General features: G+C 38.1%; 1 protein-coding gene across 2 annotated transcripts in view; it reads left to right on the top strand.

Annotated features, from left to right (window-relative positions):
- The window catches only part of C11H3orf22 (chromosome 11 C3orf22 homolog), a 95,488-nt gene that overhangs the window by 7,279 nt on the left and 72,759 nt on the right, over window positions 1-15,450 (top strand). For both annotated transcript variants that reach the window (XM_075938780.1, XM_025183140.2), the window contains exons 6-12: window positions 254-363; window positions 2,270-2,392; window positions 3,112-3,188; window positions 5,790-6,007; window positions 7,713-7,878; window positions 9,292-9,498; window positions 10,167-10,328. In XM_075938780.1, coding sequence (XP_075794895.1) covers window positions 254-363; window positions 2,270-2,392; window positions 3,112-3,188; window positions 5,790-6,007; window positions 7,713-7,878; window positions 9,292-9,498; window positions 10,167-10,328 — 1,063 coding nt within the window. The remainder of the gene's footprint in view (window positions 1-253; window positions 364-2,269; window positions 2,393-3,111; window positions 3,189-5,789; window positions 6,008-7,712; window positions 7,879-9,291; window positions 9,499-10,166; window positions 10,329-15,450) is intronic.

Raw genomic sequence — 15,450 nt, 5'->3', positions numbered from 1 at the left:
CTTCTTTAATCCTTTAAAGACAATATATATAATACCTGCTCTCATATTTTATTGTGCCATCTATTTTTCCGTACAAAAAAAGATATTTTGAGTAAATTTGCTAAGAGTAATAGGATATTATATATATCTAAGTAGGCAATTTTTCACATGCATTAAAACTTCATAAGGTAAGCTATGCTGAAAAAGAATGTAAGTAATTTATTATAAATTGTTTAGTTTGTGCTTTTATTTTGTGTTTTGTTTTTATTTTTAGTTAAAAGGGAAATGGATTTTCACAAGTATCAGTTCAACATAGTGAGATGCATCACATACTGTGAAAAATTCAATGTTTACTTTGTGTTGAGAAGAGACTATTCACTTACGGTAAAACCACCTACTATCTGCTCAGTTTATTTTTTTCAGTTGTTTTGATTTTGAATTTATATGTAAGCTTTGTTAGAAGTATAAACTAATTCTTATATGTAGGAGAAAGTCTCAAATCCTAACCAGGATTTAGGCAGCAAAGAGATAGTGCATAGTAATTACAGACTTTTAAGGATACTCTCCTCTTGCTGTTCAGTAGTCAAATAGAAGTTGCTTTTGGAAGTATACAAACCCATTCTACTCCCATCGTTTCCATCTCTCAAGCTGTTTATTCCTGTTCTGTAATACTTGTACATCTGCTATTTAAAATCAGGAGACAATGTTCAAGGTGTAAACTCAGTTCATCTGGGCAGCAAAGCCCAGCGTTATCATTGTGCCATAAGAACTGCTATGCTGGATCAGACTCAAGGTCATCTAGCTCAGTATTCTGTCTCCTAATAGTGGCTAATGCCAGGTGTTCCAGAAGGTAATCATAGAACATTAGAATTGGAAGGGTCCTTGAGAGGTCATCAAGTCCAGTCCCCTGCCCTCATGGAACCAGTACAGGTAGATATCAAGTGATCTATCCTCTGTTACCTATTCCTAGCTTCTGATAGAGGCTAGGGACACCATCCCTGCCCATCCTGGCAAAAGGATGGACCTATCCTCCATGAATTTATATAGCTCTTTTTTTAACCCTGTTATAGTCTTGACCATTACTACATCCTGTGGCAAGGAGTTCCATAGGTTGACTATATGTTGTGTGAAGAAGTACTTTTGTTGTTTGTTTTTGTTTATTTTAAACCCGCTACCTATTAATTTCATTTGGTGACTTCTAGTTCTTGAGTTATGGGAAGGAGTAAATAACTCTTCTTTATTCACTTTTTCTACACCAGCCATGATTTTATAGACTTTAATCATATTCCCCCTTAGTATCTCTTTTCCAAACTGAAAAATTCCAGGCGTATTAATCTCTCCTCATATAGCAGCTGTTACACACCCCTAATAATTTTGTTGCCCTTTTCTAAATTTTACCAATGCCAATATATCTTTTTTTAGATTAAACAAACGCATTTGCACACAATATTCAGGATATGGTTGTACCATGGATTTATACAGAGGCAATACAATATTCTCTGTCTTAATGATTCCCAATACTCTGTTTGCTTTTTTAGACTGCCACTGCACACTGAGTAATGTTTTCTGAGAACTATCCACAATGATTCTAAGATCTCTCTCTTGAGTGGTAACAGCTAATTTAGACACCATAATTTTGTTTCTTTCACCATAGTTACTAATTAATTCCATTGATGTTTAGTATGACGTAGTAAACATTGCAAGAAAACAACAATCCCTTGAAGAAAGAATGGCTGATTTTTGCATCCACTCTTAGTATGGAAAGCAGTACAAGAACTATGGCAAGAGAAATTTGTTTTTTATCACTTTGTGTGATTAATGTATTTAGCTTAGATTAATCAATGTATCTAATCTATTTTAGGTATTTTAGGATTCATGTCATCATAGTAGCTGAAAATGAATGGATGAGCCATATATTGGTAGAAATACAGCTTAACTTACCCCTAAGTTCCTGTCTCTGTTAATCATATATCTCTAATTGTTTGCTACTGTAAAGTTTACAAATAGGATTGATAATTTTTCCCTGCAAGTTGTGAATTCACCCTTGGGGATGATTTGTATTTCTCTGTTTATAATTTCATTTAAAAAATTCAAATAAATACTCTGTTAATGAGGACAAAGTTTCTGAAAAAAAATGTACAATATATTTTGGGAAATTATATGTTTGCTCTCAAAGGCTGTTAGTCTCAAAGGAGATGACTTCCATACTTCAGTGCTTTGCGCGATCTGGGACTTAATCACCCACAGCCTTTTTGGCGTGATTTGTGATCATCACTTTTCTTTTCATAAGGTGTCTAATAAGGATTATGAAGAGATTTGCTCAGTAGAGAATGTGGAGTCACATTTCATGACATTTATGGTATTCAATCCTGTGAGTGATGAACTCATTACTGGAGGAATCAAAGGAGTAAAGGTAAGGGAATATCGCAGATGGGGTTTGAGTTGACTTATGTAACATTTTGAAAGCACAAGTATGACTTTAGTGTAGGGCAAAGTGAGACTGTATGCCTTGGTGGACAAATCAAGGGAACTTTCACATTTAATTCACTGATTGAGCCCAGCATGATCAGTAGTGACTGAAGGATGTTACCATCTGATGGCTGCTTTGTTGTGCTGATTAGTTTTTTTTAGTAATCAGATATTCAGATCCCAAAAACACTATCATAACTTGGTGGTAGTCTCAGCAGAGAGACCAAGGGCCTATATATATATATATATATATATAGACAGAACTGTCAATGCAGAACCTTTCAGCACTGTATTTACTTTGAAAAGAAAATGAGAAAATATTGTGGATTGGCTGCTTTATTTAGTTTCACTTATAGCTGAGTTGTCATGATGAACAAAGATCATCAGTTGAGAAGCATTTTTAGGTGATGAAATTGTGTCATGATCATCATTTAGTTTTTTTCTGTCAAAACAAATTAAAAGTTTGATAAATGTTTTCTCATGAAAGCTGCTCTTACTTTAGGTTTATGTGTTCTGAAGCATTCAGCTGGGTAAGTATGGAAGTAATGGGTGAACATAATGGCTTGTTGAAAGTTTTTACACTTGTCATTCAGATTTCTAGTTCTAGACTCAAGTACCAAATCAAGCTTGCAAAATTATCTTTGTATTCCTTTTTTCTTTTAGATTTGGAAGTTTAAAGAAACAGAAAATACAGATTACTCTGGTGCAGTTCACATGTCCAATTACAAACTTTTCCCCAGGTAAACAAATTGTAATTATTTGAGTTTATCAAGTGAATATGTGCACAGGTTCTCACTAAGGATGTTAAAGAGCAGTTATGTGGATAATCATGTTGTTAATACAATTTGTATCGACTCTTACTACGTTTAAAATGCAGAGGGGCATTGGTCCTGGACAAACCGGGTCCATCAGCCCCTGTTTGTGGTGGCCTGCAGCGAGCCTCAGGGCAGCATGAGTAGAGGCTGCTTTGCAGCAGCCTCCTCTATCCCCAACTGGGGGAGGAGGCAGGTGGCACCATGGAGATGGTGCTGAGGGTAACCAGCTTTTACGTTGGCTCCCTCCAGCACCGGCTCCTGTTCCCCCCTCCTTGCTGCCTTTCATACAAAGGTGGGGGGGGGGAGAAGGGAGGCAGCGGGGGGAATGAGTAGTTGACTACTCACTTACATCCCTTGTTCTCACAACCAGTAGTGGGTTGTTTGTTTGGGGTTTTTTTGACCTCAGAACATAGCCACCAACTCTCACTGGTAACCATACTAACTCTTTTTCCTAAAATTCTTAAATTAACATAGAAAAAAATAAATATGCACACATACAGATCCAATTGTTGTAACTAATTTATGTAGGTTTTGTGTATTTGGGGTTTTTTGCTGATTCAGTAATAAAAATAATGCTGTGAAAAGTGATATTTATATATTTGTTAATATAATTTTTCACAACAAACTTACTAGGTGGATGGGAGATTGTGAAAAGTGATGTTGAGAAACACACAAAAATAACTTTTCACAGCTTCCAAGCTATCTTATAGGTCTGCTGTGAAAAGTGATACTTGGATGTTTTTAATATCACTGTTTTCATTAGCTCCAGGGAAAACTACTGTATATCTTTGTTGAGAATGCTTTTATTATGAATGATTGTACACAGGGGCATTGTGCAGGGGCACAGGGTCACATGCCTCCAAATGCCATGTGTGGGAGGGAGCAGCCAGTGGATGGAGTAGTAGAGAGGCTCGGTTCCTCAGCAGGGGTCATCCCTTTCCCCACTCACTCACTCTGCTCTTCTGGCCATGTCACTCAGGGGAGGGATTTGGGACCACCCTTTTACTCACCAGCGGAAAGTAGAGCAATGTGGCCAGAGGAGCAGAGCAAGCTGGGGCTGCATCGCTCCACTTCCACCACCCCATTATTCTCCTGGGCCACTTCAGCTAGAGAAAAATCAGGGTCCAGAAGCTGGGAGAGGGCAGAGGAGAGGTGGGGAGAAGTATGGCTTGGGGCGGGGGATTATCTCCGCCCTTCCCCAGGTTGACAGGGTCACATGACCAGTGCAAACGCCCCCCCCCCCCCCCCCCCCCATGGCCACAGCACCAGTAGCTCCTGATTTTACATTATGTGTCTATTCACAAACACGTATTCTGTGTATTTGGAAATTGCTGCCCTGTGATTTCTATTCAGAACCTTGTACTAAGTGAGTTTATCATCTTCGAATGCCTCACCTGCACTCTGCCAACTAATCCATCTCCCCTGTATTTATTCCAAAATTCTGAAATCTTGAGTAACTTCAACCAGAAGTGGGGGGCGTGGAAGGAGTGAGGAAGGAAATCCCCTTTCTACTCCCAAGAGTTAAATTCTCACACAGCCCTCTAAGTGCTTCCAAAAATTATATTGGTCTGAGGTTCAGGACAAATAAATGTTCAATACATATAAACAGCTTATATATATAGATATATAAACATCTATTTTTACAATTCATTGACATATGGCATTGAGAATTAGAAACTGTAGCATTATATCTTTACAAAATAGATACTCCCAGGTTCTCAATGGGATCAAAGACTATCTTCTAATCATGGGAAATTGAGGTACTGAACTTTCAATTTGTATAATTTTTATGTAGAAAGAAGGTATTTAGGAAGGTTTCATGGCTCTTTCTGAATCCAGTAGACTTGGATTTATAATAAGTAAGGGTACATTTACACTTGCTCCTTATCTCAAGATAGGGATGCAAATGTAGTGTACCGAAATTGCTAATGAAGCGCGGGATTTAAATATCCCATGCTTAATTAGCATAATCACGTCCGGGCACCATTTTGAAATCGTATTATTGCAAAATAAAACACCCTGTGTAGCAGTGTTATTTCGAGAGAAAACCTCTCTCTCGAAATAACTGTTACTCCTAATACAAAAATAATCTTTGTGACCTTTTTAAAAACTCCTAAAATAGTTTTTATGTCAACATATTTAATCTGGGATGATATGCTGTAAAATTGTATTGGCTTTTATTTGGAATGATCAAATTTACTTACCAATAGTAAATCCATGAGTGAATTAGATGGCCATCCCAAACAAGTGTCATTAAAACCTCTAAAACACACCATTACATATTCCCAGCATACTGTGTTATGATTAGACAATTGTTTGAACACTATAATCAACTGAAATGTACTCATTACTGCTTCTAGGAAAACATGCTTTTTAGAAATATAAAATATATCCAGCAGCTTTGATCAAATGAACTGTGTAATCTTGTAGTATGCAAAGAGCTTCACAAACCAGATGAGACTGTCATTTTATTTAAATGTGTGCAGAAGTGTTGCTGTGGTTTTAATCATGTTTTTTTTAATATAGTGCAGAATTCCCACACCTGAGGGAAATGTGGTGTACAAATTTGGAGTTGGATATCAGTATGCAAAGACTCTATTGCTTTTCTAATTGCCACCTCTTCTGCTATGATACCAAAGGGAATATACTGTTTCAGCTAACCAACGCCCACCAAAGTACCATTCTCTCCTGCGTCTATTCATCATATTCTAATGCTTTGCTTACATCCTCCAGAGACTCGGAAAGTAAGATGGACCACTATCGCAAAGCATCTGAGCTTATGATCACACTTCTTTGTTTCTTTTTACTTTACCATATGTTTTAATGAGACATCAATGCAAATCAGTAGTGTTTCAGTGTATGAACAGAATTTTAATTCTAAACTTACTTGCTCTCTCATTTGAAGTCATTAAGGACAATTTCTGTAGGCCATATTGGCAGGGAGTCTGTTGACTGCCTTCCTCAGAAATACAAAGTCCAGGTCACATGTTGTGTCACACGATCTATTTTTTGTAGTAAAAAAGGATACCTAGAAATTAATGGGTCTAAGTCTTCCCCATCATCATCTTTTGTGTTTCTCTGAGTTTTCATAAATAGAAATGTTAACTATTAACATTTGAAACACAAACATAAATCTTAACATACAAAGTGTGACTTCTTTATTAATGCAAATATACTGGAGCTTTTCAAAATAGTTCCGCAGATGAATAACTCTTAACCATTATTTATTAATATTGACATCTCCAAAATATCTTCCCATTATCTGCCAGTGAATTCATGAATTATTTTCTGTGATAATGACAAGGTGCTGAGCACATCCTAAAAGATGCAAAATGTGTTCAGTTTCATGTTATAGAAGGATTTCTCGTGTCCTTTGAGGAATTGGGCCCTGTTGTGCAGCCTTTCAACCTAAATTTTGAACAATTCCTCCAAGCAACATTATATTTTATTCATTATCTCACTAAGTCAGTATGGCATAGGTTTTGATTGGACTATTATCTATCAAGAATCATTCTTTTGTAAATATGTAGCCTTCAAGGGGATAAGCAGGCACACTCTGAATGGCTAATGGAGAATATAGCTATCCAGATTTTATAGTCTTTTCCAAGTAAAGAAGCATCTAGCTTCCTTTTCAATATACTGACTAACGCATGAGAAAATGCCCAACCACTCTCTTTTGATTTTCTCACAATAATTATTAGAAAAATCAGAGATGGTCATGATGAAAAGCACTAGTTTTCAAAACACAGAACTCAGGGTACTCATGACTCCCATGAACTGACTCCCCTCATCGTCTATTGCATTTTTTCACAGTACAGTATATCATTAGCTCTTAGGCTACGTCTACACTGGCCCCTTTTCCGGAAGGGGCATGTAAATTTCATGAGTCGTCGTAGGGAAATCCGCGGGGGATTTAAATATCCCCCGCGGCATTTAAATAAAAATGTCCGCCGCTTTTTTCCGGCTTTTAAAAAAGCCGGAAAAGAGCGTCTAGACTGGCCCCGATCCTCCGGAAAAAGCGCCCTTTTCCGGAGGCTCTTATTCCTACTTTGAATAAGGAATAAGAGCCTCCGGAAAAGGGCGCTTTTTCCGGAGGATCGGGGCCAGTCTAGACGCTCTTTTCCAGCTTTTTTAAAAGCCGGAAAAAAGCGGCGGACATTTTTATTTAAATGCCGCGGGGGATATTTAAATCCCCCGCGGATTTCCCTACGACGACTCATGAAATTTACATGCCCCTTCCGGAAAAGGGGCCAGTGTAGACGTAGCCTTAGAGTATTAGATCCGAAGCACAGAGTGTTTTTAGTGTTTGTGGGTTTTTAAAAGAATAATCTTGTTTTTAGTGCTGTCCTCAGTAAAATAACTAGAGACAAAGAAATATAGTTTATTTTTGCTTCTTCATAGTTTAGTTCTCATTGATGGTTATTGTTTTTTGTTTTAAAATGTAACCAGTAAAATCTTGGAATGACCAGGGCTGTTTGCTGCATGTGTTTCATGGCCATACCAAGTCTGTCACACATGTCTTCCTTCACCCAAACACTTTGTCTTTATTTATCTCTGGATCTTTGGATGGGACAGTGAAACTCTGGTCCCTGGATACAATGGAGCTGTTTTACAGGTATGTAGAACAGTCATACCATTTATGTGAGCCTCACTGCTAACAAATAATGAAATATAAGCAAGTTAATATGCATTTCTACCATTAGAATTTGCAGCATTTATGGTATGTTGGATGTATTTCAAAAGGTAAATAGTGAATCTTTAAGGAGCAAGGTAAGTATCTTTATAGATTGTATGTCTTAAGAATATTTCCACAGTTTAGCTCTATTTTCTAACTCTTTGGGGGCTGAAATTGTGAGGAGTTGAGGGGACTCAAAATGTTGCAGAAGGTACCTATCTCTTAACATCTGGGCCCAGATCCTCGAAGGTATTTTAGCATTTAACTTCAATGAATTTGATTTTGGTGGGAGTTAGGCATCTTATGTATATTTTGGAGATAACCCCACTTGCTTTGAGTGTAAGGCAAGAAACCCTGCTAAATAGAAAGTTATGTATCTCATCTATTCTCAGCTCATTAGATGGTGATGATCTCTTCAACACAGCTTCTGTTAAAAGCTGTGCAAATAATGATTTTTTTCAGTTCAATGGCAATTTGGGTGAAACCCAAACCAAAATATTTTGTCTAGATTTCAAGCATTGAAATGCCATTGAATTTTTTTAAATAAAATTGGTGGAATTTTTTTTTAAAAGTCATTTTGTGAGTAAAGTTAAACACAAGCATAAGATTTGCAGCTCAAGGTCTTCTTCATTAAAGGGTCAGTTCACCTTTAGTAGTGAGTTCTACTGTAATTCTGTGAGTATTTATATAAGAGCTAAGATGTGCAAGAAGTGTTTAATTTATAAAGAAAAAATAAGATGTACAGTTCATGGGCTTCCATTTTGTTTTACAGTTATGAATAGATATATAAATGTTTGTGTGACATTTCCCGAGGCATAAATAATTTACACAGCTCTGAATTGGCTTTGAAGTGTTGGCCCTGTAGTTGCAAGGCACCATATCATATAACTGACTTTTAAAGAGACCTCCATGTCATTGACTTACAGCCTGTAATAAGAGATTCAATAAAATACATCATTTTTAGTAACTTCTAAAAGGTTATCATAAGAACTTGAAATGGAAATCATGGCCTCTTGAATATTATAATTTCCAGCAACATATTTATATAACCTGCAGGAATTCACACAGAATATACTTAGGATGTAAGTACATGGTAGATCCATGTCTTTGTGGTCTGCAAACCAGATTCACCAAGGTGATCAAAGTAGTCAGGGGTGACAGTCACTATAACTAGTGACAGTCAGAAATAGAAGACAGGACAAGAAGAATTATTTTTTGGCTGAACATGGTCATCACTGAAAAAATGTCCCATCTAGTTCAACCTGCACTCAAATGTAATTAATGTAAACTCCCTGCTGATTTATTTTAATTCATGATTTTATTTGGCTTATGGTGATTTTATCTTTCATTTAGTTTATCATTGTTCACTGAAGGAATTGTTTGGATGGGCCTGACTGAAGATAAATTGATATACTGTTCTTCTGCCCATAATCTTCATGTGTATGACTTGAACCATTTTACCAAATTCTGGACTCGTGTCAGCAGTCAGATTAAGGCTCTGTCTCTCTGTGGTGCCAATGGCAAATCCAGTAGGGTGGTAGCTATGGGATCTGACAACAGGTATGTCTGACTATGTGTGCTAATGGAATTTGGAGATTGTTTAAAGCTGGGTTCTTGGTTGTATTGCGTCTCCACCACTAGCAATAAACTTGCAATAGAAAAATGGTAAAGTGTGTCTGTTAATAAACACCATATTCAACCATATCAAAGGGTTTTAGCTGTCGCCTGTTAAAATTGTAAAGTAACTAATCAAATAGAGAAAGTATCTGCTTGCTTGACTCAATATAGGTTACAAATTGTCCATATTTCTGAGATTTAGGTTATGTTAGTCAAAATAAATAACTGTGACTCATTCTTAATGAAAGTTGCACATTCAGGAAGAAAAGTATCAATGTCTTATGAGATCTTCAGATTGTGGAAACTGAGCAGAACAGCATACAGGCCAACATTGTAAACATGGGCATTACTGGAAAAAATAGCATCACAACTTTTAACTCCATTGATGTGCACTAGCTTACAAAAGCTTTCAACACAAAGTGAATGGGAAAATTGTGGTACTTTTCACTTTAAAACAACAGGCCCCTCCATTTAAAAGGGGATGTTTCCATGGCATACTAAAATTACTGTGGGAGGATGAACTGAAGTGTCTTCCCTATGTCTTGATTAAACAACACCTCTGTATTAACCTTTTTCCTTTATTACTTTCTTCTCTGTTTGTCTTTCCTAAGTTTAAGAATTTTCTCTCTGCATAATGGGACAAAGTTATGTACTGTGCTGCCGCCTCCCTATCCCTCTCCGCTCCAGTCAGTTCTCAGCTTTGCCTATAATCGAACCAGTGGAACAATTTATTTCCTCCTGACTTCTTGGGATATATGGGTCTACACAGCTAAGTACGACATCTGTTTTGTTAAGCATTTACTGTTTTCTAGCCTGTCTTAATTGCCTACTTTTCTCATACTGTAGTATTTGGTTTTTTGTTTATTTTCACTTAATTACAACAGATGAGTAGGATGTTTTGGTGTTAGATGAAGTAGTGTTACATGAAGAGAGTGTTTGTGTTCTGGAAAATGTTTAAAGTGTTTTACAAATGTTAATATTAATTAATATTGTATAGGTGGATCAGTATTATTACTGCCTACTGTCCCGAGGACAACAGTGAGTCCCAAAGAGGCAAAGTAACTAGACTAAGGTCACACACAAAGTCTGTGGTAAAGCTGCTTATAAAACCCAGATTTCTCAGATCCCTATCCATTAACGATAAAAACAGCCTTTCTTCATATTTGAAACACTGTACTTACAATTACCATCAATCCCTAACATTCCCATGAGATAGGTAACAAGAAATACTCCGTAGAGGGAGACATTGAGGTTACATCTACAGTTACAGCTTGTGACATGATTCTCAGCCTGTGTGGATGTATTTGCTCTAGCATTGTGCAAGCTAATGCACTGAAAATAGCAGCATAGCTGCGATAGTACAGGCAGCAGCAAGGGAGATCATGAGAGTATAGGTGTGTATGTACTTGGGGAGGCTATCTGTGTCACTGCTCTCTGTGCTATCCTAACAACACTGCTATTTTTATTGCACTAACTTGAACAGAGCTAGCATGGTATATCTGCATGAGCTGGGAATCACACCTCCATAGGTCCATAGTATAGACATAACCTTAGCTGCAAAATTCCACCTGCCAAGCAACACCCTACTATCTGATTGGTGTATGCAACTTTGAATGTGCAGTTTTATTGCCATTATTCATTACTTGCATTGCAGTAGTGCCTAGAGGCATTGATGAGGGCACTGTATAGTCAACATGCCATAGGCAAGCAAACAGGAAAAGAGAGCTGGAGCAATGTGGGTGACAGGGAGCAGCAAACATAGAGGTATTTGCATAAACCAGCCTGACCAGGTGCAAATACTTGTGTGAGCATTTTTAAATATAATTTATTTAAATTAATGTCTTACAAAACCTGAGGGTGATTTGAGGCAATCTAAAAATTTGGCTTATTTGCTTTTACCTTCAGAATTTCATTTTTTCATGATTAGTGACTCGGTTCACTAGCATACTTTTTTCATCATTTGAAGGAGAAAAACAGGCAGCATTGCCAGATCACTTTTGGATTTCAGTTAATAAGAGTCTTCTTGAATTTTGTTTCTTATATAATTTTAATTAATAAAGTGATGTTTTCAGCTGCTTTTCATTTTATTTTACATTTGGAGATGACTAAATAGCAGACAATGATAATCTGAGGTCATGCAATACTCTGGAGATGGAGACTGGCAATTCCATCATCTACTTTAAATCTCCAGTGAGCAAAACATGGAAGAGACCACACTGAAGGCAGAAACTATAGGCCTGGTTTGTTATCACAGTATAGAATAGAGCTGTTGTTTGTGTTTTCTTTCCCTATCACATTAAATCCTTGCCTCCCCTTTCAGCTCTGAGGCCTATTGTGATGGCATCTTAACTCTTGCCAGGAAAGCATTGCTTCCAACAATGTGTTCAGTGAGTTGCAAAATTTCAGCTAAAATATTAGCCAAATGATTTATGGGCTTATCCAACCTTAATGCCCAATGATCAGTTTGGATTAATTCTTTAGAGATTTTTATCTTTGCCGACTGGGTGAGTTGAACAACTAGCATACAGGCATTTTGAAGTATACTGGAGACCAGGCTTCTGATTTTGTGATTATGTGGAGGATTGTAAGGAATGGACCCTTTCAACTGACAACACATCTTCTGGTCCCCTACAAGATAATTATAACAATGTTATTTCCATTGGCATCTTTGAGCATGAAAGATGCAAATAATTTTATACGCTTGCTAATATACCAACATAATTTCATCAACCATCTTATTGAAAAGCAGAACAATATAACAACATTCTGTGGGAATTTGGGGCAGGAAATGAAGAAGAAGAATGTATTCAGCTGAAACCATGAAGGGAATTTAGGTCAGTAGAACCATAGCCAGAATGTGGTCAGGATGCCAAGGTTAACAATCCTATTCTGGAGAACAGAGAAATATAATCTTTAATAACAATGAATGATCAGGATTAAAAAAAAGCCTCTGATGCTACATTTATTGTTGGTATCTTGTAATTACAATGTATATATATAGTGGGGGGGGGGGGGAGGGTTTAACTGTAAACATTGGATTCAAAATAAAAGGAGATGGATTAAACTTTTTAAAAAACAGTGACCCAGGTAATTTTCCTCCTAGTCAGAACTGGTTTAAGGAGTTTGTCACAGTTTTAATTGATAATTGAGGTTACTAGTAGTTGTCCTAAATACTTATTCAGTAGACTGCCCTTGACTAATACTCCAATCAGAGACAGGCAGCGGGAGTTTTAATGACTAGAAAGTGATAAAGGCAGTAGGGGGCTTAATTAATTTTGATAGAATATGTCCCTTTCGCACCTAGAAGTGAGAATCTAATGTAAATACTGGACAGTGGGGTGGAAAGTTAAGGATAAAATAAGGGGAAGAATGAAAACAGCTACAGGAAGTAACACAGGAAGAACAAAACAAGTGTTAATGCCTTTGCCTCAAGACCAACATGCTAGTACAGTGTTTCTCAAATTGTGCTCCGCAGAGCCCCAGGACTCCGTGAGACATCTCCAGGGGCTCCGCGAGGTTGACAAACTGGAAACATCGATAGGTACAACACATAAAATCAGTGGACTGCTGGGGCTCCGCATTAATTTTTACACATGTAAAGGGCTCCAGAGCCCAAAAAGTTTGAGAACTGCTGTGCTAGTATATATCTGAGAGTTGATAGAACTTGGTCCTTATTGTCTCTGAATGCTTCAGATCCTTGGAAGAAATAAGAAAAATAAATTAAACTGCTTGTTCTCATTGATCGTAATAAAGATTGTGCAGGCAGAATTTGGCCCTACTTGAAACATGAGTAATAATTCTACTGATTGTTCATAAAATATTATATAATCCACTTCACAGCTGTGTTGACTCTCCACAGCTGATTTGAGTAAAATAGAGCTGTCAAGCAATTAAAAAAAACCATGATTAATTGTGCTGTTAACAATAATAGAATACCATTTATTTAAATATTCTTGATATTTTCTACATTTTTAAATATATTGATTTCAGTGACAACACAGAATACAAGGTGTACAGTGCTCGTTTTATATTTATTTTTATTACAAATACTTGTACTATAAAAAACCCAAAGTAGTAATTTTATATTCCTCTAATACAAGTACTATAATGCAATCTCTTTATCATGAAAGTTGTACTTAGTAATGTGTAATTAGGTGGGGAAAATAACTGCATGTTAAACAACATAAAACTTTAGAGCATCAAAATCCATTCAGTATTACTTCTTGTTCAGCTACTTGCTCAGACAAGTAAGTTTGTTTACATTTGCAGTATATAATGCTGCCCACTTCTTATTTTTAATGTCACCTAAAAGTGTTCTCATGGCACTATTGTAGCTAGCATCGCAAGATAATCACATGCTAGTTGTGCTAAAAGTTCACATGTCCCTTCATGCTTCAATCAGATTCTCCTTGATAATGATCCAAAGCAGGATGGACCAATGCATGTTTATTTTCATCATCTGAGTCAGATGCTACCTACCAAAGGTTGACTTTCTTTTTTGGTGGTTTGGGTTTCTGCATTGAAGTATTGCTGTCTTAAGCATGCATTATACCTATCTCTCTCAGATTTTGGAAAATACTTTAGAATTTTAAACCTTGGTTTGAGTGCTGTAACTATCTTTAGAAATTTTACATTGGTATCTTCTTTGTGTTTTGTCAAATCTGAAGTGAAAGTATTCTTAAAACAGCATGTGCTGGGTCATAATCAGAGACTGCTATGACATGAAATATATGGCAGAATGCGGGTAAAACAAAAAGAGAAATACAATTATCCCCTAAGGAGTTCAGTCACAAATTTAATCATTCTTTTTTTAACAAGCATCATCAACATGGAAGAATGTCCTATAGAATGGTGGCTGAAGCATGAAGAAGTATACAAATGTTGAGCATATGTGGCATGTAAATACCTTGTAATACTGGCTACAACAGTGCCATGCGAACACCTGTGCTCACTTTCACCTAAGCACATTGCAAATGAGAAGCAGTCATCATCATCATCATCATCATCATCATCCTCCTCCTCCTTCTCTCTCTCTCTCTCTCTCTCTCTCTGTATATATCTATCTATATATATAATTTTTCCTGTGGGATGACAGAATGATGTTATCACTTCGCTCTGTATTGCCACGCCCCCAACTCCAAGCCCAGGACATGCTCCCCACCCCCAAAGGCCTTTTCCCAAGCTTCCAGTGCCACCAGCAGGCTTTCCCACTAACCAGCCTCTTCTGCAGCCCTACAGGCTTCAGCTCCTCTGCACACCACCCTCAGCCCCCTCACTTACCCTCCCCCCCCCACACCAGCTCAAGCACTGCCCTGATGGTGGCCCCCCGCCAGCCTCTCATCACACTACCAGTGCTGCCAGCAGGCTTCCCTGCTGACCAGCATCTGTGAAATGCGGGGTGGCGGGGGAGCAGTGACTCCATTCCTGCACATCACCTGGAGCAGCATCCGCTTGCTTCTGGGCCCCACCTCCAGCCTGCCTGGCCCATGTGCTTGCTGCGTGGATTTCCTCTATGGAGCTCAAGTCTGGCCACAACGTTTGGGGACTATGCTGCAGGTCTCCTCCCCCAAGCGAGCTGCTCTGGCATGTGCCAGTAACCCAGGGCCAGGCCCCTGACTCAGGCGCGCTCTCCCAGGCCCACTGCAAGCTGGGCAGGTCTTGCATGTCAGCCACTTCCCCGGCTCTCCAGAGCAGCCACTATGGGCTCTGGGCTCTCTGGGTTTGCCTCAGAGCAAAGCTGCCCCCAACAACCCCATTCGGAAAGGCTCTGCTGGGGGCCTTCCTCAAGTGAACTGGGAACCCTTCTCACGTCATCATTCCTGCCGTTGGTCACCTTGCTGCTACTGATTGGAGCCCAAGCATAGCTGGTCTAATTCACCCACCCCTGCCAACACG

This window comes from Pelodiscus sinensis, chromosome 11, assembly GCF_049634645.1.
Source record: "Pelodiscus sinensis isolate JC-2024 chromosome 11, ASM4963464v1, whole genome shotgun sequence".
Classification (NCBI taxonomy): Eukaryota; Metazoa; Chordata; order Testudines; family Trionychidae; genus Pelodiscus; species Pelodiscus sinensis.
This window is presented reverse-complemented; position numbering and strand designations above follow the sequence as displayed.